At 37.4% G+C, this 23,998-nt stretch overlaps 1 protein-coding gene across 6 annotated transcripts in view; it reads right to left on the reverse strand.

Moving 5' to 3' along the window:
- Nucleotides 1–2,249: 2,249 nt before the first annotated feature.
- LOC110849089 (homeobox protein abdominal-B) overlaps nucleotides 2,250–23,998 on the reverse strand; it is a 50,653-nt gene continuing 28,904 nt past the window's right edge. For all 6 annotated transcript variants that reach the window (XM_035851139.1, XM_035851141.1, XM_035851140.1 and 3 more), the window contains 2 exons: nucleotides 5,846–6,024; nucleotides 2,250–5,265 (listed from right to left, as the gene is read on the reverse strand). In XM_035851139.1, the coding sequence (XP_035707032.1) occupies nucleotides 5,134–5,265; nucleotides 5,846–6,024 (311 nt within the window). In that variant the 3' untranslated portion in view covers nucleotides 2,250–5,133. The remainder of the gene's footprint in view (nucleotides 5,266–5,845; nucleotides 6,025–23,998) is intronic.

Raw genomic sequence — 23,998 nt, forward strand, 5'->3', positions numbered from 1 at the left:
ATTTAAGAGTTAAGTAAAGGCGACCAAAGTGGTGGTTGCATGGTGTCGTGTCTAGAATTCCATTTGGCTGTTGGTTCAGGGTATAAATTACATTTTGGCTTATCACTTTACTCACTTGGGTGGGAAATATCTAGGAACTCGCCATGTCGTGTGTGTTTGTGGGGGAGCCATAAAAAATTCGATACGAGAGTAGAACCAAGTAAAATTGTGGTTATGAAGAAACACGATTTTTTTGCAGCCAGGGGTATGAATTTCGTATTTTTGTGGGGAGAAAGCCATCGCGCATTCATGAAGAGGACAAAGAATTGTGTGCATAAAGAAGGGGAGTGAAACTGTGATGGAGTAACGGTTTGGCTTCAGCGAAGTTTACGAATCTGTGACGAGATGGGGTAAAGAAGTCGTCTGCCTGGTTTAGTTTTCGGTGTCACTTTTCTCATGTCTTGTATTCCGTGTGTAAAAAGGTTTGGAAGTGTTTTCGTAAAATAGAGTGAAATGAAATTTAATGAAATTTAATTTTGCACTTTTTACCGACCTATCTGAAGTTTCCTATAAATATTTAATCCTTATCTAACTATTTCGTTTCGGCGTATTAATTACACTTACATTTGCACAAAAATTGTAATCGGCTGCCTTAAATAGGTTTTTAATATTTATCATAATTACCACCGTCTTAGCCATATCTTGGGTACTTACCACTACTTACATATATTTAGGATTAAGTGACCTTCACTTTTTTCGGATGATAAATGCCAATTCAGTAAGTGGATAATTATGATGATGATAATGAAGGATTAGCCGAAACCATAAAGCCATGTACCTCGTTTGCAAGTCATTTTGATTGCTGATGCTGCATGCATATTTCTTCTGTCATGCAAAAATTATGATGAATGATGGTTGTACCACCAAGAAGAAGAAAAATAAAAGCATCGTCTCCTCCTTTCATCCAGCAAGTAAAAATCCAACTTGATCCTCTGTTTTCATAGGTTGGTTCGTTGACGATAAGATAACACAATAATATCTGTCTTCTCACGGTCCGTCGATCCGGCGGCTAACATCACTCACTCTGAAAAAACAACTCCATGGACTTGGTCTCAAAAATATTAGACTGCTGGGTACGAAACCTGACTCGATTTTGCAAAATGATTCTTGTTGACTTGCACAAAAATGCAATATGCCAAAAAATTGTGGCGAAATGAGCCAATCGATTTACCGAAATGATTATGTATGTATGAATAAGCAGGGTGTTGAATTATATCGAGTCTACGATTTGCTGTGTGTAGGATCGAGTTTCAATGATGCCGATTGTCTTGAGTTTATTCATCCAAATTACAAGCAAGTGCGGGTACAAGTACCTCATCAGGTTTATTAGACTAATAATCAGACTGGTTCGTATGAGAGAGGATTAAAAATCGGGGAAAAATTGCTTTATTTATTCACCGTCTAGGAAATGTTTTCAGTCCGTTACTTGAAATTCAATGCGATGGACGAACATCGCCACCAAAACAACGGTAGGAATTATTAAATCCAATATTTTCTTCCATGTCGTAGCTAGAGTTGAAGCAAGGACAAAAATAGCAGTGTAATATGTACAGCATATGATATATTCGCGACGATGATGCATTATCGACCTTGGCAATCTCGATTTGAGACAGTGCCACTTTATTGGTGATTGTTTTTTCGAATCATAAAAAACAGGGGTATGTACATACATGCACGCTGAAATATTTATAAAAGGCAGGCCGTGCAATACTTATAATGGAGGTGGCCCAACGTATGCTCACAGATTTAGGCCAAAGTAGTGCGAATTGATCAGAAGTATGAAATTTGCGAAAGGCACTATTTGCAAATGGTTAAGTTTGGTGGAAATATTTACATCCGAAGAGGAGAAAATGCGGAATAAATTTGAAAACTGTAAAATTTGTTGACATTAGGGCGCGTTTTCGCGTCGTTGGACGCAAATATCTCCGCCAAATTTGAGCATTGGCAGATTGTACCTTTCGCAAATTTCATATTTGTGATCGATTGGCACTACTTTGGCCAAAATCTGTGAGCATACGTTGAGCCACCTCCATTTTTACAAGTAACAGTATCAAAGGAGCAAAGAGCATTATAATTTCTGGAGAAGGTCACAGTTCAACAGGACCTCGCTGCCGCCTTTGTCGGGCGAATAGATGCGAAAATATGTCTCGCCGTCCACATTCCTTAATTAGGCATGAAGAAATGAATGAATTCGCAATAATTTTTGCACATATGGTTCTGACAATAACGAATGATCAGCTTTATTCTTTCAGTAAATAATCATTCTCATAATTCTCCTTGAGGTGGACTTAAGCTAAACTTACGACTTTTTTGTCTTACATGCTAACTCTTGCTTGCTCGCTTTTACACAATTTCCACATAATAATTATATTATTCACAAGATGATGAGTTTAAACTAGATCTATGTTAAATTAAATTAATCAATACTAAAAGTAAATGGCAAAAATTTTCATACAAAGTACAGTAAAATACAGACTCATGATTCTAACGATATATTTAGTCTATTACTTTAATTACCTATTTTTATTCTATAATATTAACAACTTCTCACTAGCACATGACGAAACACGACTATATCATCATCATAATAATTAATCAATCTCGCATCGTCACTTACTTACTTTTTAGTTCCACCAGCAATAGCAGCAGCAGCAGCCAGCATTTATTTCATTCTCCAATAAAAACATTATGTACATGAAAAACTACACGTGAATTTATAAATTTTTACTTATTTGTATATGCTACATATCTTTGTAGTAATACAGTAGTAGCAGAGCAGCAAAAATCAAAAAACGGAACACAAAGTTTCTCTTAAAAAACTTGACTTTTTCCATAATTAATATGTACCTTTTTACTCGTCATCATTAATAATTTGTTACTAATTATTAGTAATAATTAGCTTCATATTTAGTGTTTAGTAGGAGGAGGAAGTTGAAGAATCAATTACTTTTTATGCAAATAAATTCATTTATCGCTCATTGCCCCAATTTTGTCACATATACGCAATTTATGTACCTAACTAGTTACAAGATAACCGTGCACATACATAGACACACACGACAGTTAAAGAGATACAGGTGATGAGACCATACAAAAGGTTATGTTCTGATTTAAGTTATTAGGACTTTTTTACGCTACTAATCTTAATTATCAATTTAGCCTGGGCCGTTAAGATACTGTGATGGGAAGTCAGTGCATCCAATAATTTAAAAAATCTCAATTGTTTCATGCGTATTTTATTTATACGCATTTGGATTTATTTCTGTTGAGGTAGGAGAAAATCAAATCTGATCGTGCCAATAATAACTGATAATAAATAAAACAATTTGCAATGGAATATCTAAAATTTTTGTAACACGGTGAATTTGTAGCGTTCAAGGTAAACTTGGTGGTCGACGGAAGGAGTGAATAACTATAATTCAATAATACACTTGTGTGTATTTCTGATCAGGATAAAACACTGTTTATAGCCACCGCTAATTAATGAGAGTTGCACAGCACGGAAAAACAACCATTTTTCTTTATATAAAGGATATTATATATTGCCCACTGCTACACTTTTTCAATTAAAATTGCACACAGAGGTCTATGGGTACACAAAGTTTGTGATTAATGAACGTAATTGCCTTGTTTTAGCGCATCGTTATATTCCACTTATCATCAGAGAGAGAGAGAAGTAATAAAATGATAAATAATTGCCGGATAGAAAAATCTAACGAGGTGAGGATATGCTTTCGGGGCAATAAATCAGACTGGTTTTTTTGCTTTTAGTGTAGAAAACTAAAATCTGGGTGGTTTCGGAATTATGCTAAAATTATAATATTAATAATTCGTGGAGAGAGAGCAGAATTTAATGTAATGCTAAAAATTATTATTACGGATTGATCAAGTGCAGGTAAAACAATGGGAAATCAGAGTATCAAGTCGCCCCTTATTCATTTACAATGTGAAGAATCCCGATAAAATATTAAGTTCCGAATGATAATGCGAAATAATAAAATAATAAAAATTATTAACCCTCGTCCTTTTGTTTCTCCCTTGTTTTTCTTTCGTTGTTATTAAAGCTATGCACACACAACGCAACGATACAATTATTTTTAGATACATTCTTTGTCACAGGTATGTAATATTAATTATGTATAATTATTATAAAAGTGTTAAGCCTAGCGTAAGTATAAAGCATGAATTATGCAAGTTGAAATAATACTGATGAGATCAAACATTTATTGATTTTTTAACCCTAAAAATTGGTACTATTTTCTGTAGTAGAGAGATATTTATGTATGTAAATATGTATGTAGTACTTTTTACTAGTAAATAGTGGATAAAACATTGTTCGAAGACATGCAAGACGAATTTGGATCAAATTTAGGGTAAAATTTGCAAAGATGATTATTGGACGCGAAAATAATTGTAAAATTTTTCTCCTAGTTTAGCGCCAATGAAATAAATGTGCAATTTAGCCAATTATATTCGCCCAAAATTTTAGGTGATGTCAATTTACGTCCTGGCAAGATTTTTAGCATTTTTAGTATTGTTTGGATAAATAATGGTGTCGAAAAATCTACGTCGTCATGTCTTGATGGACTCGTTTGGAAATGTTTTAAAACCTATCTTTACTAACTCTGGATTGCTATTAAGACCTGTAAATTTCTAGTAAAAGTAAGTTTGTCTGACTCATTATTATGCATTTCATTATTAAATTTAAGTAATCTCTTCCCCTTTCTCCCCAACTTTTATTTATGCTGTTGAAGAAGAATGAGAGAAAAAATTACTAATTTTTTGGTTTTGATTTTTTCATCAGAATCAAGCATAAAACTTACACAACTATTTGTTTGTCTGTTTTTCTTACTCAACACAAGGACAACTTTCTCTTCCGCGGCATCACCCTTATGTATTTATTTACCTGGTAGTGATGAAAGTTGGATTTTTGTCGCAATATTGACGGACTCATGGTTATTAGATAAAAAATTAATCTACATTTTGATTGAACAACTAGAATTGTTACAAACTTAGAGAGAAAGAGAGAGAAGAGAAGAAGGTTGATTTGGTTTGTGTGGGAGGAGGAGGATCTTCTACTTCTTCTTCTTCGTCTTAATGTTTTTGATGATGGCCGTGGTGATGGTCTTGAGCGTGAGAACCGGAATTGTTCGCAGCCTGTTGCGCCGCCTGTCTCTGACTATTTTTCTTGTTCTTCATCCTCCTATTTTGAAACCAAATTTTGACCTGGGGACAAAAAAAATAAGGTTTAGTAAGGTTTAAATTAAGAGTGGGCGGGGTGGGGAAAGTTGACTTGGGCCAAAATACTGGTAGAGAAGAGAAAGTCGTGCGAGAGAAAGTATTTCTCCGTGTGTGGTGTAATGGATGACAGAGGAATTCAATTAGAGAGATGGCCTTCCTTCCACCAGTGATCGTGGGTGGTGGTGAGAAGGAAAGCTAATGAAATGAACAAGAGATAAAGTGCGAGGAGAGGATTATATCCGTCTCTCTCGTTTCACAGATCATCTCCAAATCTGGAAATATTGGACACCGACTTTCACTTGGAACTAATGCACACGACGACGACGACACGAACTTCTACTGCGGAGCGGAGAAAGAAAAAAATATTTGGGAAGAAATACTTCTCTTTCTGCAAGGGGGAAATTTAGTTGTTTAATTCTCTCACTTTTTTTAAGACGGGGAGAAAAAAGAAAGTAAGTAAGCTGAAAGTCAAACTGTGTGCTTTTCCACCACCACCACGAAAGGTATAAAGACCCCGATTAATTACTGGGTTGGTTGGGTTATCATTTTCGCTATTTTCTCTTACCTGTCGCTCAGTAAGGTTGAGGTTGCGGGCAAGTTCCCATCTTTTCTGTTTTGAGACGTAGGCATTGAAGAGGAACTCTTTTTCCAACTCTAACGTTTGAAACTTTGAGTATGGCTTCCTCTTCTTCCTCACCGTCACGTTGCCCGTCCATTCCAACGGGTTTGACCCCACGGGGACGCCTGGAAGGAAAATAATAAGGTAAAATTAAATACAGGTGAGTACATAATCTCACACTCCTCCTGACCCTGACCATTATCATCACCGTCATCTTTATCTGGATGGAAACGTGCGCTAACTCCCTCCATGTAAATAAGTACATGCATCCATACAGTGTATGGGTGGCTCTGGCTCCATTTAATTAATTAGTCACAGTCACTAGCGACTACCACGCATTTAGCTATTTAGTTTCACACTCTCGCTCCATTTTGAACCTTCACTCATGTGCAATTCCCTCCTTGGAGAGGAGAACTTTGAATTAATTTGTTGAGCCACTTAAATTACGTACCTCGTCACCTTCTCGACTTGTTTGCTTCTATCTGGGCATTCTTCTGCCTCTCTCAACCATTTCATGACGTGACGTAACACCGAAAAAGAATGAGTTTTTAGGCACAGTTTAGTGTGAATATGTACGTATGTAAGAATCATCTGGGACAGTTTGAGTCAAAATATTCAAATTTATTCTTCCAAAATCTGAACATGGATTTCACCACTTTTTTGATGGAAATGTTTTTTGTCTTTGTACATATTTTCGTTATCATGGCGTGGCGTGTGGTGGTTTTTGGTTGGTGTGTGTGGCTTCTCTTTTGGCTGGAGTAATGATTGTGTGAGATAAAGAAAGGGAATTATCATCGACGACTGACTGGTTGACTTTGCTTGGTTTCTCTGGAGTAAATCCCCGAGAGATTGTTTGAGGAAATCTCCCAGGATTATTTCTCCACAGAGTCCACAACAATGTAGCTTTTTTCCTTACTTACTACATGACGCGATGAGAGAGGAATGAAGATGAAAAAAGTCGACTTGTTAAAACATCTTGCAACTCTCTCGAGTGCAAATGGATGAAGACATTTTTCAAAGAAAATACAGAAAAATATTTGTGGTGGTCTAGTCACAAACGACATATTTAACAATAGAATTCACCACGTAGTGTGGTTTTCGCTGTTATGTGTGCCATTTATATTATTGCATTTTTGAAATATTGGGTTTCCCGAGGTTTTCATGCCCTTTTTCGTGCATGATCCCCCCTAAAGAAACTATTCGAGGACGAGTCGGTCTCTATTTTTTGTAAGGTTTTGTCTTGTCCTAAGTAAGTTGGAGAAATCTCTTTGTGTATCGTCGTCGTATATGATGACGATGAAAGATGACGTGATGTGATATGACGGAGGAGGAAAGGAGACGTTATGTTGCGGCATGATTTTTGTCTGAAAAAGGAAAATAAGAATCCTCTCAGCTTAAATTGTCACTCCCACTTTCTTTCCGTATAAATAATAAGAAAGCTTATGTAAGAAATGGTATATTTCCAAGAATCTAGAATAAAAATTTGGAAAATTTTGACTCATACTTTATACTTTTTATTACCATTTTTGAAATGGTGGTAAGTACTAAAGTGTAAAAGAAAAGAGCGAGTGATAAATTTATTATTGACATAATGGGCAATTGAGATGGGAGTTAAACAGCCCATGAAAAGTAATTGCTGCTTGATGAACAACTAGACATGGACACAATAATAACAGCACGGCATGCATGCCATGTATGTTATGGCTAACTAACCAACTAACCACCTTTACAATCTATCACCGTTAATTCGTGATTACTTAACGTGAGCTAAACAAACAGCTCGACCATGTAATTAATCTCGACATTCTTTCTCGATTCAGCACTTAGCATCAACAATTCAGTTATTATTTGTCTGCAGTCCCGTTTGTATTATTTTTTATTCTGACGAGAAGTTTGTCGCCAAAATAGCCATTAAATACATAGGTAAATGTCTATTTATTTGCATGCACACAAATTTTTCTACAATCTATTTTGCTAAAATTGTTATTTTTTTTACTCATTTTCTTGTTTGTCCTTTAAATAATGGGTTTATACGTAAAAAAATAACTCGTTATTCACTTCTTCTGGCTGCGTATCTGCTAATTGCTCACTTTTCTTAAGCAAACAAAGACGCAAAACTGGATGATTTCCCATACACGGAATGAATCGTCACCTCATAAATGTATATATTCGCCTTTAATACAACGTATAAATATTTATGCAATATGTATAAGAATGTATTTTCCTCTTTCCTGGCCTGAATTAACTAAGTTTAACCATAGCAGTTCGACCAGTTTAATCAGGATTAGATTCAATCCAACACACAACCAGGTGCAATAAATTAATAAAACTATAATCTCTCAAAAGAATCAAAAATTTCGTTTTGCGTGGCACAAAGGACACCTGAAGGATAAGTTGGATAGGAAAATGGCTTGTATTTTAGAGTGGTTCTTGCCTCTTGAGACTAAGCAAAATTGCACATAAAATGTTTCACATGATCATAATTATCTCGTCTGAAAACCGCACTTAATAAATTGATCTACGTTACTTTTGCCAATGAAATATTACGTATTTATTATTGTTAGGGAAGCCATGCAGTCTGACGAGGCGTCGTTGTCGTGTCGTCAAGTATTATTATTAGTGCAATTGTTTGCAAATTATATCAATGGGTTAAGAATTAAGGTTGCCGTTGCACCAATTGTCAAAGTCATGTCATGTTTTGAAAACAATGTATCAATTATTTTTGATGTTTGATAATGCAATTGTGCCTACGTTCATATGTTTTTGGACGTAAAAATACAGCTGGCTGGTGAATAAATGATTCTATTAATCGAGCTTCAATTTTGGAGAATAAAATCCCTTTTTGTCCAACGCCGACTCATTGTTTGGGCCAAAAAGTCCTTAACGAAAGTGAAATCGTAAAAAAATGCGGAATTGAATAATACAACAAAATTTTGTGGCCTTCAATTCTTGACTTTTAACTTTGATCACAATTACAATTGTGTTGTTTGTTCAAATTTGTGGTAAAGAAGGTCCACTTGCTTTTGGGAACAAAGGATTTAACAAACAAGGGTTGAAAATGTTGGAAAAGATGGAGACGCTTTTTGCCAACCAGAATAAATATAAATGCATTATTTTCTTAACTTGGAATTTGGTTGGTGTTGCATTATCGACAATAAAATTAATACGAATTGTTTGAAACAAGTCAAAGAAAAATGCCGACCAGCAAGTAACCAAGACTAAAATGTAGATGGTGATGATGGCGATGATGAAAGGATTGAATTATTCGATTTGATATCAATTTCACGTTTTTGTACACGAAAAATGTAATCTGACTGCTTTTTGTTTTGCTAAAGTGGACGAATGACAAGTGCATGGTGTGGTGTGATTTCAAATACATATTTTCTGAATTTTGTAAATTAATTCAGACGCCAAATTATTACATAAAAATCATTGGTTTCGAGTCTGTCTTCTGATTGAATTAAGCAGTTTGGCAATACTTTAACAGCCGAATAACCGCCCACATTGTATAATTGGTTCGACATAATTTTGGCCAACCCCCACCACAGCAGACAGACAGTGGAAAATGGGATATCGTCATGTACAATCTAATCGCAATCATTTTAATAAGAGCAACGACGACAACGACAACTTCGACGATGAAATAATTGGTTTACTTAACGAGACGAGAAGAATTTGAGATGAATGAAACGGATAGAATAAGTTTATACAAGGCAGCAGAAAAAATTGTAAAAACTAAAAGTCCGTCTAATTGGCCAACTTGGTTTTCAACTGGCATCTCCACATTTGTCTATTTAATATTTACCAGGTAGGCAAGTCGGTTTGCATGTATGTACCTGACTTACATACACACGGACAAGGCGAAATAATACCCCTCCAGCCATCAGGCAGGGATAAGATCTAATCTTCTTCTGCTGCTGGTTGGTTCACTTGCTTGCTTCTTTACTTGAATTTCTCCATTGTAAAGGAGAGACCGGTGCACATCAAACTATTAGCCTCCTCATTAATAAGTGCGTATACTAAGTAAATGGTAGCTTGAACAGCGTGACCATAAGTTTAATGTGAAAAAAAATCTTTAGAAAAATTACAAAATTGTGCATGTCGTTTAATTATAAAGGACCCCACAATTTTCAACGTTTCGCTATGAATTTGCCAAATTTAGGGATCAGGAGCATATTCACTTGGATGATTTATTACAAAAATATCCATACCTTTGCACAGCTGTCCTCTAAAAAATAATCGAGATCGCTACTACATATTTACCCTTCCATTTTTCCACCCTTTCCACTACTCGATCATCCCGAATAGATAAATACCATCCCGTTTAATCCCATCGCAATCCACAAATTACTCCCTGCCACCCAACGCGGCGAGTAATCACTCTCGTCTTCTCCGGGTGTGATGATGATGCGATTATGTAAATGTATTCCATCCTTTCTCACTTTCTTTCAGGCAGGCAAGCTCTGAATTTGGGAATATTTAATCAAACGAGTAAAAGAATTGAAATAGATGGCCGAGCCGAGTTGCAGAAGGATCTCAGGATTCAGAGGAGGAAGTTTTTCTGCCATTTTTTAGTGAATCGTGTTGAATTGGAGCGGAGAAGAGATGAACAGAATGTAAATATTTAGATTAGCTTCTGGATGAAAGGAGCCGAGAGGTGAGACTATTTACTCTAGACCCATCCCAATTGAATCGCTGCCTCATCAATGCACCTCATCACATAACATAACACACCCAACCAACCAACGGATCCTGCTTACATAATAACGCATCGATGGGTGTGGATCCATACGGGAAAAATGGAGGCAAACTTACCGCTTTCGTGGAGAAAGTTGAACTATGAAAAGTTTCCCTGCACAATTTCGATGATTAGTTATTAGTTACTCGCACCCCTCGAGGAGGAGTAATTACTACCAACCAAACGCTTAAACGGAATTGGATGAGGGACCAGTCTCGTTGTAGCCGTGCTGTTGAATTTAAATCTGGAAATTACGAATTTAAACATTGACGACATCGATTCGACTCCTACTTTTGGACGAGTGTCCTCCTCACTCACTCATAAATTAGGAGCTCTGGAGCTACCACGAGCTCTACCTCGCAGGGAGGTGGTATTGAAGAAAATGTCGCAAATGTCACGTTCCTCCCTGGATTTATGTGACATTTGGGTAGTAAAAGGAGGAAGAAATACGACTAAAAGTGCAGAGAGTCCATCTTAAATCCTCACCCCTGTCAAGAAGGACTGATGCATTTTTAATGGCTCGTATGTATGTGTAGCTCTCTCTCTCTCACCAATTCAGGGAAAGGGAAAACTTTTTAAAAAATTTGGTGTCACCCAGTCCGTCACTTTATCTAATTTAACTTGATTAGAAATTTATTACAGGAGTGTTGTGGACACGGAGTGCATCTGCATTCATATATTTCCTCCATTTTTTAAGTAAAAGCAAGTTCAGACTTTTGTGACCTGTACGTAGGCATCAATTCCACTTTGACGGAGGTCTACTTGTACGGAAAGAATTGTGTGTGAGTCTGATTCCTGAATATTTAATAAACTTTGTGGTCGAGAGAATTGAACCATCGGCAAACCCTGGATTGTTCACCAGGGAGGAAGGTGTACATATGCAAGTATGTCGACGTAGGTGATGTATGGAATGGACGGACAAAAAGCCTACCTTTCCACATGTATACTGAAAACTAATAAAAATTCATCCACCACTCGGATTACTCAAGACAAAGGAGAAATAATTGCAATTATGCTACATACCATTTCCTCATTCTCGACTGGACGCATCAGGAAGTCAGAGAGTTGCTAGAATGTAGTGCTAAAAGTGCACACATTTTTCAGGGACACGATTCTCCAACTAAAAAATATGTATAACATAACATCGCCCACCAACCAACCAGCAGCTTGAGAGAGCTTCTTCTTCTTCTTGATATCTAAACTAAGGATGGACATAAATCATAAAAAAGTATTGTGTGTGCGAGAAGAAGAAGAAGAAAGCGTCGACGAAACGCATAGAATGAAGTACAACGGAAATCTTTTAAAGTACTACGAGTACAGCACGAGATGGGAAAAACGGTGGCCGTAAAGTAAAAGACGACGATGTGCAACATCATGGCATACTTTGTGTGGCTGCTGCTATAGATATTTTATGCACTCGTTTGTTACGATTGTTGTGCTAATAAAAAGTGAATTTATCCAGTTATGAGGCTCGTTATTATTATCATAAATGTTACTCTCACCATCAATTCGTCGTAAAGGGTGGAAAAAGAAATTCGGAGAAAATCAGAGCCTCGTTTTTTTCTTTCAAGATTACGAATTACTAAATTTAAAAAAGAAATGTATTTTTTTACTACAGAATTTTGAATTTAGCCATTCATCAACCAAACCCATTTCGAATATTATTATTTAAAAAAAGCGAGGAATCACGACGGAAGCGTTGGTTTACTGAGGGAGAGGAAGTGGAGGAAGTAAAATAGACAGGGCGAGGAGAATCTCTGTGATTTTTGCACTAAGAAAACAAACCATACCACAACACTACATATCTACGAACCAACCAAAAAAGAGAACGGATGTCCAATTTTTTAGATATATACATTTTATTTCACCAGAATAGAGAATTAGAGCAGGAAAAGAGAGGGAAAAGTTAAATATGTAATATGTAGTATGTAGGTATGTAATCAGTATCACGGTATAACAGAAATTTAACTCTAATTACTTAATTAGTCATAATTTTAGGTTTATGGACATTATCATCAATTCTAAATCCTAAATGATCTCGACAAGCGCTTTAATCTCACTCTTTTTTTGTCTGTCTAGATATTTTTTCTAGTTTTGAAATGGAAACCATCCATCCAACCAACTACCCATCCAGCTAACCAACACTTAAATAAATGTGTCTACTATTTAAACACTGCTGTTGAAATTTTGTGATGTCTGTGTGATGATGAATGTTGTGAAAGATGGATTGGACGATGATGTATGTATCTCTGAGACGAAAAATAGGAAAATCACATGCACGTCTCACTCCGTCTGTCTGTTTTCCTTAAGACAAAAGTGTGAGTGAGAATCTGTAAGAATGAGATCCTTCACCACATCACACCACGACTATTTATTTTCATTCCCTTGTTACTTCTTCTTCCAGGAGCAGAAACCATCCATCCGACCAATTTAAAAAAAGGAAGGGCAGAAGAAAGAGCGAGATTGAAGAGTTTTGTTGGATTTCTAAATTTATTTAAACACGAAACCAGAAAAAAATTTAGACATATTTTCATAATATCTTTTTAAAATAGATTTCGAATTGCGTTTCTTTTTTCCCATCCGTGACAAACAGGATGAAGAAATCTGGTATTCATTCATGTCGACTTACATACTTCCGTGGAAGACGTCTTAATTTGGACGAATTTTCCGAAAATAATCTACCCTTTCACTTTTCAAAGGGTTAATCCATATCCCAGTTTGTATTACTACCGCATTTACGAGGAGGATTAACCGTTACGGGTTTTAAGGGACAAAAGATACAAAAATTTCATGGGTTAATAAATAATTTCCAATCCCTTAAAAATCCAATCTCAACATTTCAACACCTCCAAATTTACCAATACATAATATTCCCGATAATAATAATTGTAATCGTACGTCGTAAATATTGGAGGGAAGAGAAGGAAAAATCTGCTCGACTGCTCCCGAAGAAATGGATTACGTATTATTATCGGAGTCAAGTTATACGTTCTCATCACACCCGATTAGCCACGTACTTTAGATAAGGATTCATGCCACATATTCGTAGTGCTACGTTTGCCTGTATGCGACAAATAATAAGGAAGCTGTTGCATCTTGCGTCATAAAAGTTGTATTGAATAAAAGGCGACAAGGGAGCAGGCCTTTCAAGGTACAAATTTACAAAAGGTTGCGTTACTACTTATAGAATTCATGTCTGTATGTACGATGGCTGCCTGCCATGCGATAGGCAATGATGGGATGATCCCAAATAACTAATGTGCAGCTCAGGAGTTTAATAAAAATACGTGCCTTTCCTTCCACCAGAGATGGAATGAATAAGGGAAGACTTTCTTCTTATGTGGATCGTGGATGCAACAACATGCAGCAAACTTTATAGAAGAAATGGCACAATGGACGAATTCATGAATGAATGGATGGATGCAAGGATGAGACGATGCACCCGAGAAGAGGGAGTTTTTCTTCTTGATATATTGCTACAATTTTAGAGTGAATGAGACCCTGAAATGACCTCAAGTACCGACCGACCTGGGCAAAATGGTGTAGCGAGGCACCAACCAATGAAACGGCAATATCGAAATGAAATATGGAATGATGAATGGCAGACCAACTGTGAGAATTCGACTCGATTGATTTTTAAACTACTTTTGACCACGAGAACAACACGATGGATGGATGAAATTGGAGATTTTATGGCTGTGTTCTCATGTAAATGGATATTTCATTGATGTTACATAAATACTTTGGGAGCTGGTCTGACCGTGTAATTCAAGAGAGAGATAGACGCAAATCGTACTGTGTGATGATAAAGCGATGGTGCAAATATATCTTAATGCTACCAAATTACAAAATATGTACATAATTTGAATATTTCTGTACTGAATATTATTCCTAAATAATTTTTTCTGTGTGACTACGATCAGAAATTTATATCCATCAAGTAATGCTTGCAGTGTCGCATTTACATAGAAATAACCGTACTTCACATACGAGGGAAGATCCCTTCATCTCCATCTGAACCAAAAAACCAACCCAAATTTACGTATTATTAAGCCTGCCCAGCTTTGCCCGCATACTTATTTATATTCATAAGTTTGTTATCATTTTGTAAAGAAATCTGGATCAAACATTGTTTGCAAAGAGGGGATGGATGCATCTGTCTGTCTGTCCTGCCTGCCTGCACAGCTACGTATTTACTATGTAGTGCTACTACTGTAGTACTATACATAGATCTCTCTTCTTTGTTCTCTCCTTTTTGTTGCTGCATAATATACTGAATACGCACATTGTCCCGGACTGACATTGAGGACAAAAAGGAGAAATAATGCAGCTCTGACTATGCTATGCTCTGCTCCAATTCATAAAACAGAATAAAAGTGAAGAGCACATACATCTTCTTGTTCTTTTCGGAGAGAAGGAGAACCAACTTTCACCACCTTCTTTTCCTCAGTGTGGGAATATTTAGCACTAAAAAAGTATTCAAATAGACAATGTACTGTACATCCACTCTCAATTTGAATATTATGCAAATAATCTGAGAAAGGGTTTAGTTATTTAGTGGTGAATGAATGGTTTTAGATACGTGAGCCTATAACGAAATTCCTGGTATATGTGCATGCTCGTAGATATGTGGTAGGAAATGAATGCATGTCCTGTGACTTGGTTGTTTTGGCCGTGCTTCTGTGGTCGTGAAGATGAGAGACATTAAAAGATGAATTTTTTTATTAGTCATTTTATGACCTGGTTTGTTGCTTGTTGGTTCTGACTTACATACTTTTTTACTTTACTTTACATATCCAAAACTGTTTGTGGTTTGGTTTTGGGTTTTGTGATGGCATGGTTTGGAACTTTGGATTGGCATGGTCGGTCTGGTGGTCATATTTTATTTAAATGTGATGGATCTATTTATTTATGGGTTTTTATAGGTATTTTAGGAGAATATTGGCTCTTTTTTTGCCTAATAGATTTGTGGGACTTGGTATTGTTTGACTGTTTTTTTCCTAAATAGGTTCGTGTCACTTGAAGAATGGGGAATAGGATGGATAATATGTATCTCTAATTTATTAGGGATATCATAATCTGCCTATAATATTATTGCCTATTTCAATGTATCGATCAGTTTTAATGACTTTTATCGAATTGAATTATTGGCTAGCTTAGAAGTAACGGGAATATATTATTTTTAGGCGCACGGTCCAAATATTTCGCCGTGAATGAAATTAATTTCATCATAAAATTGAAAAATTGTACGAAATTATGAATATTGGTAGCACGAGAGAAAATAGTGCTATTTAATACCCCTGGTTCCGAATAATAATAACGTGAGACATTTCCTATAGTCGTTTAGCCACTCCTTCCCACACGTACACGGTCTGTAGTCCTATCTTGATTAGACTTGCTAATTATCACGCAATTCCAGAACTCACCTAGAGATACGGCAAAACAACAATGTCCGTCGTGGTGCATAAACAACAATGACTGATTATATTTTTCAAGCTGCCCCTTATTCCTTCAGATCCAATTTAAATACTTGCCTTGTTCCGTTCAGGAATTATAATTTCTGCATTTTATTATTATTCTGATCAGCCAAATCCTACATAATAACCAGGTCTCCGCGGGAGGTACTCAGTCCACATTTTGGTTTCGGGGTTGAAGTACCAAGTACCCCGAACAAGTGATTGGACTGGATCACCATGTTTGAGAATGACTAAAAAGGTATGAAATCTGCACGAGATTACATAACACAAGTCTCGGCGAATAAAGTATTATCCGACTTCACATCAGAACTCGTATGATTTATGGAGTGACTGTGACTGCCTCTTTTATTTTTTAAATTCATATACCTGTATACATACACGTACCTAATACGTATTTGTGCATGCGCCTATGCATTTACAGACTAGACGCCACGCCATACATTTGTACGTACTGATTGCAATCTGTATTATTAAGTATAAATTACTTGTAAATATATGCCTGGCATGGTGGGTGGGTGGTGGGTTGGGTTTTGAAGGGTGTCTGCTGGCCTGTGCGAATTTGGCTCAACGTCAACTGCACGGGGAGAAAGCAATATTTAATAATAATAATAATGCTCATATCCATACATACTTGTTCAGCTGTTGGGGTGGGAATTATTATTCTTGGGTGATGCATATCCTTCTCTGGCCAATGAGGTGATCTGGTAGGTCAGAGGAGTCAGATATGATCAAAAGTAAAGGAGAAACAGCCCGGTTACGTTTCGCCTTGAGTAATGAGATGGGAAATGAGAGGAGTCCAACAGCGCCCAATTTTTTGATATCAACGCTGACCACCACTTCAAGTGGTGGAAATATATGGACACTTGTCCCCCATGAGGTCCACATGAGACCAAACCACCCAAACCTCTACACGCCACCACCATTCATATTCATACCCAGGCTGAAAGTACAACCTACAAAACTGGAATAAGTTTGAGAAGAAGGACTGATTTGAAAATTGGGCTAGCTAAAATATGGCCATATCTCGATGTAAATATCGTTTACACGTCAAGTGTCCACATAAAAAGACGACGTGAGTTCCAATGGGTGGGCTGTGTTTTGTATTTTTGTAATGTAAGGAGAATGCTGTATGTATGAACAAAAATTGAATTTTATCCGGGATGACGTCCATCCAACTTGTACTAATAATTCCATTGTGTCTGAAGGAAAAAGGGAGAGAAAAATGTGTAGTCGGTGGGTTTTTACTCGTGGTGTGGTGTGTAGTAGTGTCGTGGTTGATTGGTTAGTGGTGGTTTTACTAGTCAACTGTCACCTCATTAAATTTAATGAGAGATTGATCACTTTAACGAGCAAGGGGATGCTGATGACGGGGCAGAGTTGTGATCAAATATGTCTGGGCTGGATGGAATTCGACTCGCATACTTTCGATCGGATAGAGAATAATATAAAACGACTCATTAGATGCAGATACCGGACTAGAGGAGTAAAATTATTGTCAAGGAGGAGGCGAACCCTTTACCAATAACCAAGCTGCTCCCACATAAATACAACTACATAATAGCAGTTTGTGCATGTCGTGTAGTGGTCGAGGGTGAAAGTGACAGCTTTCATTGTCCTGGAAAATGGAGAATCACACGACCCCAAGAACAACGCCGTGTTGGGAATGACCACTTGAACCTATATCTTAAAATGAAGAGGGTAGCAGCAGCCTGAATAAATTGTCCGGTCCAGATGACGCTGTAGTTAGGACATTATTTACAGGAGGTTGAGATAGAAAGGGGCAACGAATCATGGTTGACCCCACCACACGACGCCCTCATCCCTTTCTAGCCATATGCACCTTATGTCCCTATTTGTCCATCCATGGAATAAGTAGCTCATTTCCACTCTTCTTCATAGAATATGATAGGAACAGAAACCGCATAGTTTAACGAGGCTGAGATATCTACGAAATTGGTCGTTTCGACCAAGAAATGGCCATTTCTAATGGTAATTACCCATTATCAGAGGCTGGACTGCTTAATATAATAGGAAAAGAAAGGTGTTCTCGATAATACGGGTGTAAATAATGTGTTAATTAAAAAGAAGGGCACGTGGGATGGTATAATGATGATTATTATTACTGTGTATCTATTAATGAGGATTGCTTAATGGGTCCAATTCTTAGTTAGACCCGATCGGTAGGTTACACCCAACAATTAAACCCAGTTTTGATGGACAGAATAATCATAATAATAATTACTGTAAAAGTAGGCGGATTTATACACATTGCTCGAAACTACCAACCAACCAACCAGTCGTAACCTCCACTGCTTTCCCTACAATTGTCATTTCCATCCCCATTCCCATTCTCGTTACAATAATACTTGACTTAATAGCACCCTTCTTCCTTCCTCCTTCCTCGCAGGCAGGGAAAACCAAACCACAAACAACACAAGGAAATTGTCAACTTTTTATTTTCTTCTCCGCCACGCCACCACAGCCCTTTCACCACCACGACGAAGCGCCGAAGAGGAGAAAGAATGTTCCCCATTTCACTAATAACAATATTTCTCGGTGTCTTTCCCCAGTAAAAATTCAAATCAAAACTTGCATAATGTAGATCTTTCAGGGTGTTGTGTGATATCGCGTTATGTAAATCAGGTCCATCTCATCATTCTCATATTTTACCAGAGGAATGGCTCATTGTCAAGCCATCTTTCGAGTCTACATATTTCTACATTTTCCGCCCCGCCATGGCCGTTCGTTCAGGCTTCCCTATCTTTAAAGTGCGGATTCAATTACTTGATTAAAATGCACGCAACCGACGAGATGAGTATCTCAATCATTGGAGAAGTGAGGCAGGGAGAAGATGGAGATTCGAATTGGATGGATGGATTGGTTCCTTACGTATATTCGTGCCTGTCTTTCGTCATCGTGCATACGTCCTCCTCTTCCTCTTCTCATCCCCAGAGAGATTCGCATACAGAGAGGGCAGAGTAAGTAAGTGAGAGGGGTACAAATACATACATATATCAGCCTACACACGGCTGCATTATTGCATATGCAAAGCCCGACTGTCTGAAAAGGAAGGAAATACTGTGGCGTGAGTCATTTGCCCAAATGTGGGAGAGATGAAGTTAGAAAGAAAGAAAGCAGAAAGAGAGGGACGAGAACCCCACGACCACGACCACCAAACTTTCCTCCACACCGAAAAATTCGGGTTTAAAATGAAACATGTCCAACCAAAACCAATTGGGTTTTTTGGTGCCCAGTTTTTTTTCGAAATTTTGAACATAACGCGAGTGAAAGCATGACATGATTTGTTTTACCACCTAACCCTCGAGACGATCAGATCTCACCCATTTCTTTCTCCGCCGAGAAATTGTGTGCACTCATGACGAGATGATGAGGCTGGATGGATGCGAGATGGAAAAGATGCAAGCAATTGTACATACGTAACACGCAAAATGAGAAGGAATATGTATAAGGCAGCGCCGAGAATGTGGAGCATCTCGATGTATCCACATTCCATTTAGAATTTCCATGATGGTGGTTGCTTGGTTTTGGTCGGATGGGGTACATCACAAACAAAACAGAAGAACAGCAATATGTTTCCCTTCTTCATCTTCCTCTCTCTTTTTCCTCTCACTTTTTCCCCACTGAAACTGAAACACTTGAAAAAAATGAGATGGAAGGAAACCAAGTCCCCTCTTATTCCGATCCCATGAATGACTGAACTACACCCGGGCAACAACGTGCTCCGAATCCAAATTCCAAATTAGTGGAGAGGATTCATTGTTAACTTTTCTTTAAATTGTTCTCCTCCTCCTTTTCGCCGCATGCATGCATCACGAGAGGGAAAGAAGACTTCCATTTGTTTAATGGTGGCTTCTTCTTCTCCAGCCGAGTGGTGTGACCCTAAATTTGAATTTCTTATAAAACCAGAAGCCTTCACTGGAGGAAATTGGACTTAAATCTGGAGAGAGAGACGAAGGTCATTTTAATTTTGGGAAGATTTTGGTTGGGTGAAAGTGGGACCAAAAAATTTCCATGTGGCGATATCACTCCAAATTATTGCGTATATCTTGACACGTATATGTACATTCTGGTGACACAAAGTTTTATTTTATCAATGTCAAAAAGTTGGTGGACCTTGTCATCTATGTGCCTGCGATATGCCACCAGGACGAGATGTGATCAAACCATGCCTAATTTTTGTAAGTTGAGAAGAAGATAACTTAAATCAAAACAAGTACGAAAAGACACGTACGCTATGGTCAAAAGAAGTTGGTTGGTGGTGGGTGATTTTTATCCACTTGTAAAAAAGCTTGACTGCTGTCATGTAAAATATAAAATTATGTTTTGTATGGTTGGTTAGTGGGTGACTGAGGAGTGAGTGAATGATTTTGGTGGTTTTTTGGTCAAGAGAAATTTAGCAGAGTCTGGTCGAGATAAGAAACATTAAATAAAAAGAGCGAGTTCCAGTTCTTTGTCCATTTTATGACTTGAAACGTAGTAGTCGTAGTAGCAATCTGAAATATGATGGTGACGAATGAATGTATTTATGTATCTACAATTGAACATGGTCACCACCAACGCCTATTACGTACGTAAATATGTACATAATGGATACACTGTAATGATGCATTAATTTTTATTTTTTGCCATGTTGCTCTTTTTTATCATCTATGACAAACCTGATAAGATCAAAACAATTTAAACCGTGCTGTCAGCAGGGTCGGATAAGAAGGATGTGAATGAGAAATATTATCCATTTTCGAATAACACAAAATATCTGTAATATTAACCATCGCTTCTGTTACTGCTTTTTCATTCGTACATAAAAAGTATCTGCTAAAAAGCTAAACCATATTTCCATCATGGTTTCGTGTCCTTTCGCGTTTCGTTCATGTCCCCATTTGCATAAAAAGTCTAACTTATCTTCACATTATTTAGGACTAAAAAAAATATGTATTTTTCCCCACAGTTTTTTTTCCTATCTAGATCCAATATTGACCAGGAAATCGGAAGTTTGATTTATATACAAGTTTAATTTAATAGATGAGATTTTGAAGAGGGAAAATCCTGTCCAACTCTATTATCAGTGCGAGTCGTGTTTTAACGCTGTTTATTATTTGTAAAGTTTTCCTGTTCCTTATTCCAAAGTTCGTAAACATGAATGGATCGAGAGTAATGTTTGATCGATGCTGTTATAATAATGGCGACGATGCCGAATATCATCTCGTGACGTGAGGGGTGGAATTTTCCTGGCCGAATAAAAATATGAGATAGGATAAGGTACGCAGATATACGATACAGACGGAAAACCGGGTAGTCTTCGGAGGAGGTGGACATGTCATGCAATTGAATGGATGGATATCACATAGATTTCTTCCTTGCTTCCATACTTCACTTTTACTTTGGGGAGTTTTCTTCTCCCCACCAGCCAGAGTGTCAAAGCTGATTAGCGGATCTGTCAACCGAGAAGTTTTGTGGATGGAATTCGGGAATAAATCCTCGTCCCCCGACCAGCAGACTAGACTTTGGCCACGCAAATAACAAACTTTCTCATCCTCTTCTTCTTAGAGGAATGACCCAAAGAATTCTACCCGAGAAATTCTTTACGTTACGCAAGCTTCCCGTGGAATAAAAAGAATTCGGATTGGGTGGATGTCTTGCGGTATTATTTTATATTTGACAAATTCTTGGCGTACTAAACCATAAATATTTTTCGTAACGGAGAGAGAGACAGATTTGCAAAATTGTTAAGTTATGGATTTCCCCCCTCACATTTACTATTTTTAATGTTATGCAACATCCGAATATCAATTTGGCTCTTCATTTGCAATGTCTTGATACGTAAAAGATGAGGAGAATAATGCGGATCCTACTTCCTTCACGGGTTGTCCTACCATCCATCCATCAGAGACATGCCTGCATTTGGTGCTTTTACATCTCCCAAGGTTAGGTCAAATGCATAGCGGCAGGATGGCTTATGTAAGTACATACGTAGAAGAAGGTCCCATCCATCTCGATGGATGGATGGATCGTGTGTGTATGCATGCAGACAGGACAGACAGGACTCTGCCTGGAGAGAGGAGGGAGAAAGAAGAAGTGCGTTCCGGGTATTATTGGGTCTTTCTCGACGAAATCCCCGGAGAAAGGACGACAAGCATGGCTACCACCACCACCACCACCACGACTACTACGTACTGCTTCTGCTGGGGAGCACAGAATCCAATCCAACTTTCTCATTCCATTCCATATCACAAATGAAATAACTTCACCAACTCTCTCTCTCACTCTCCAACAACTCAAAACTCTCCGACAACTATCACAACCAACTAAATCCACCAAAGGATGAGACGGACGACAGACAGACAACAGACAAAAATCTATACAAAAATACAAGAAGAATCGAAAAAAGAGGAGCCCGGAAAACTTTTTCAATTCGAATTCCTCACTTTATTTTTCCCTTTTATTTTTTCCCTCCCCCAGAAAAAATCTTCTTTGAGGGGATACATAATTATGCGAAAATGAGATGAGATGGATTGCGTAACGAAACAACTGACCAGCCATTTATTTAAGCATGAACCGGTAAATGCATTCCGTGCTAAACAATTACATACACGAATCGTTCAGGATGTTAGGGTTTGTTGGGTTCACGACGGGTGCTTGATTGACACGGTATTACATAAAAATTCACAAGAACGGAACAAATTTTTTCAGATAATTATTTAATTCTATTCAATTTGCGAATAATAAATCTGCATCCTTCTCTTTGTTGAACGGTCTCAATTAACACGTCCATCACCATCACCATCACTCGTCAATGTCAAGGATTGTAAAAATCCTGAGCAAGCACACACTTCAACGAGAAATGAAACAATGATAATAGAATTATTATAATTGTTACATTCATCCATTCATAAGTATTATTACGCAATAAGATAATAGTTTCGATCATCATTCACTAACCATTCTGGGTTGTTCCTGCATACATGCATCGAGTTGAGAAATAAGCTTACATATGTAGCGTCCTATGTACATTGCATGCTCGTCGTCGTAGGAGTAAACCGGTTCTCGTACTATAGTTTGGACGCACACTCGGCTCAGGTAATTATATATTTGTTCAGATGGAAAAGGGTTGGGTCGGGTTGGGCATGCATTATTATATTACATTAATAGATAAATAGTTGGTTAGTTAGATGGTGGTTGATGAATGCGGGGAGGAAGTAACAAACAACAACAACACCCGGGCGGTTAGGAGCCAGTGAGTGACAGGAGAACACAATTGAAAGACGAGCAGCAGCAACAATTCTTGCTTTTTTATCATTGTCCAAACTTAAACTTTTTAGTTTGACCAAGAAAAATAAATTATGTACAAGCTCACAGCGGGAGCCGGAAGTTAATTACATTTATTTCTTATTGCACATCATTTTTTTTGCTTTATCCTCCTCCTCCTCAGATTTGCAAATATTACTTTGCTTACTTACTTATATCAAGTGCGTAAAGCAAATAAATTATTGCAAATTGATTCAGCACAATGGTTTAAAGTCTTTATTTGCAAAATGGAAGGGGAGGAGGAAGCCTGGTTTTATATATATTTTATACTTTTTGCTACCGGATTTATTAGCACAAGGTTGAATAAGTTGCTCTATTAGATGAAAGATTACAAGATTTAAGTACCAATTAAGAGCGTGTTAATAGCTCACAAAAACATTTTATGTTTAATAAATCCTTTACTTGCTGCTGGGTATATGTACATAACTATATCGAGAGATAGATGGAGGATGATGCATGGGATGCAGAATGGCAATAATCATAACGACTTTTAACCATGGACATGGCATATCGTGACGATTATCGTGTATATTTGGTGTCATATTGTTTAAATAAATT

The sequence above is a fragment of the Folsomia candida genome, unplaced genomic scaffold (assembly GCF_002217175.1).
Source record: "Folsomia candida strain VU population unplaced genomic scaffold, ASM221717v1 Fcan01_Sc004, whole genome shotgun sequence".
NCBI classification, from domain to species: domain Eukaryota; kingdom Metazoa; phylum Arthropoda; class Collembola; order Entomobryomorpha; family Isotomidae; genus Folsomia; species Folsomia candida.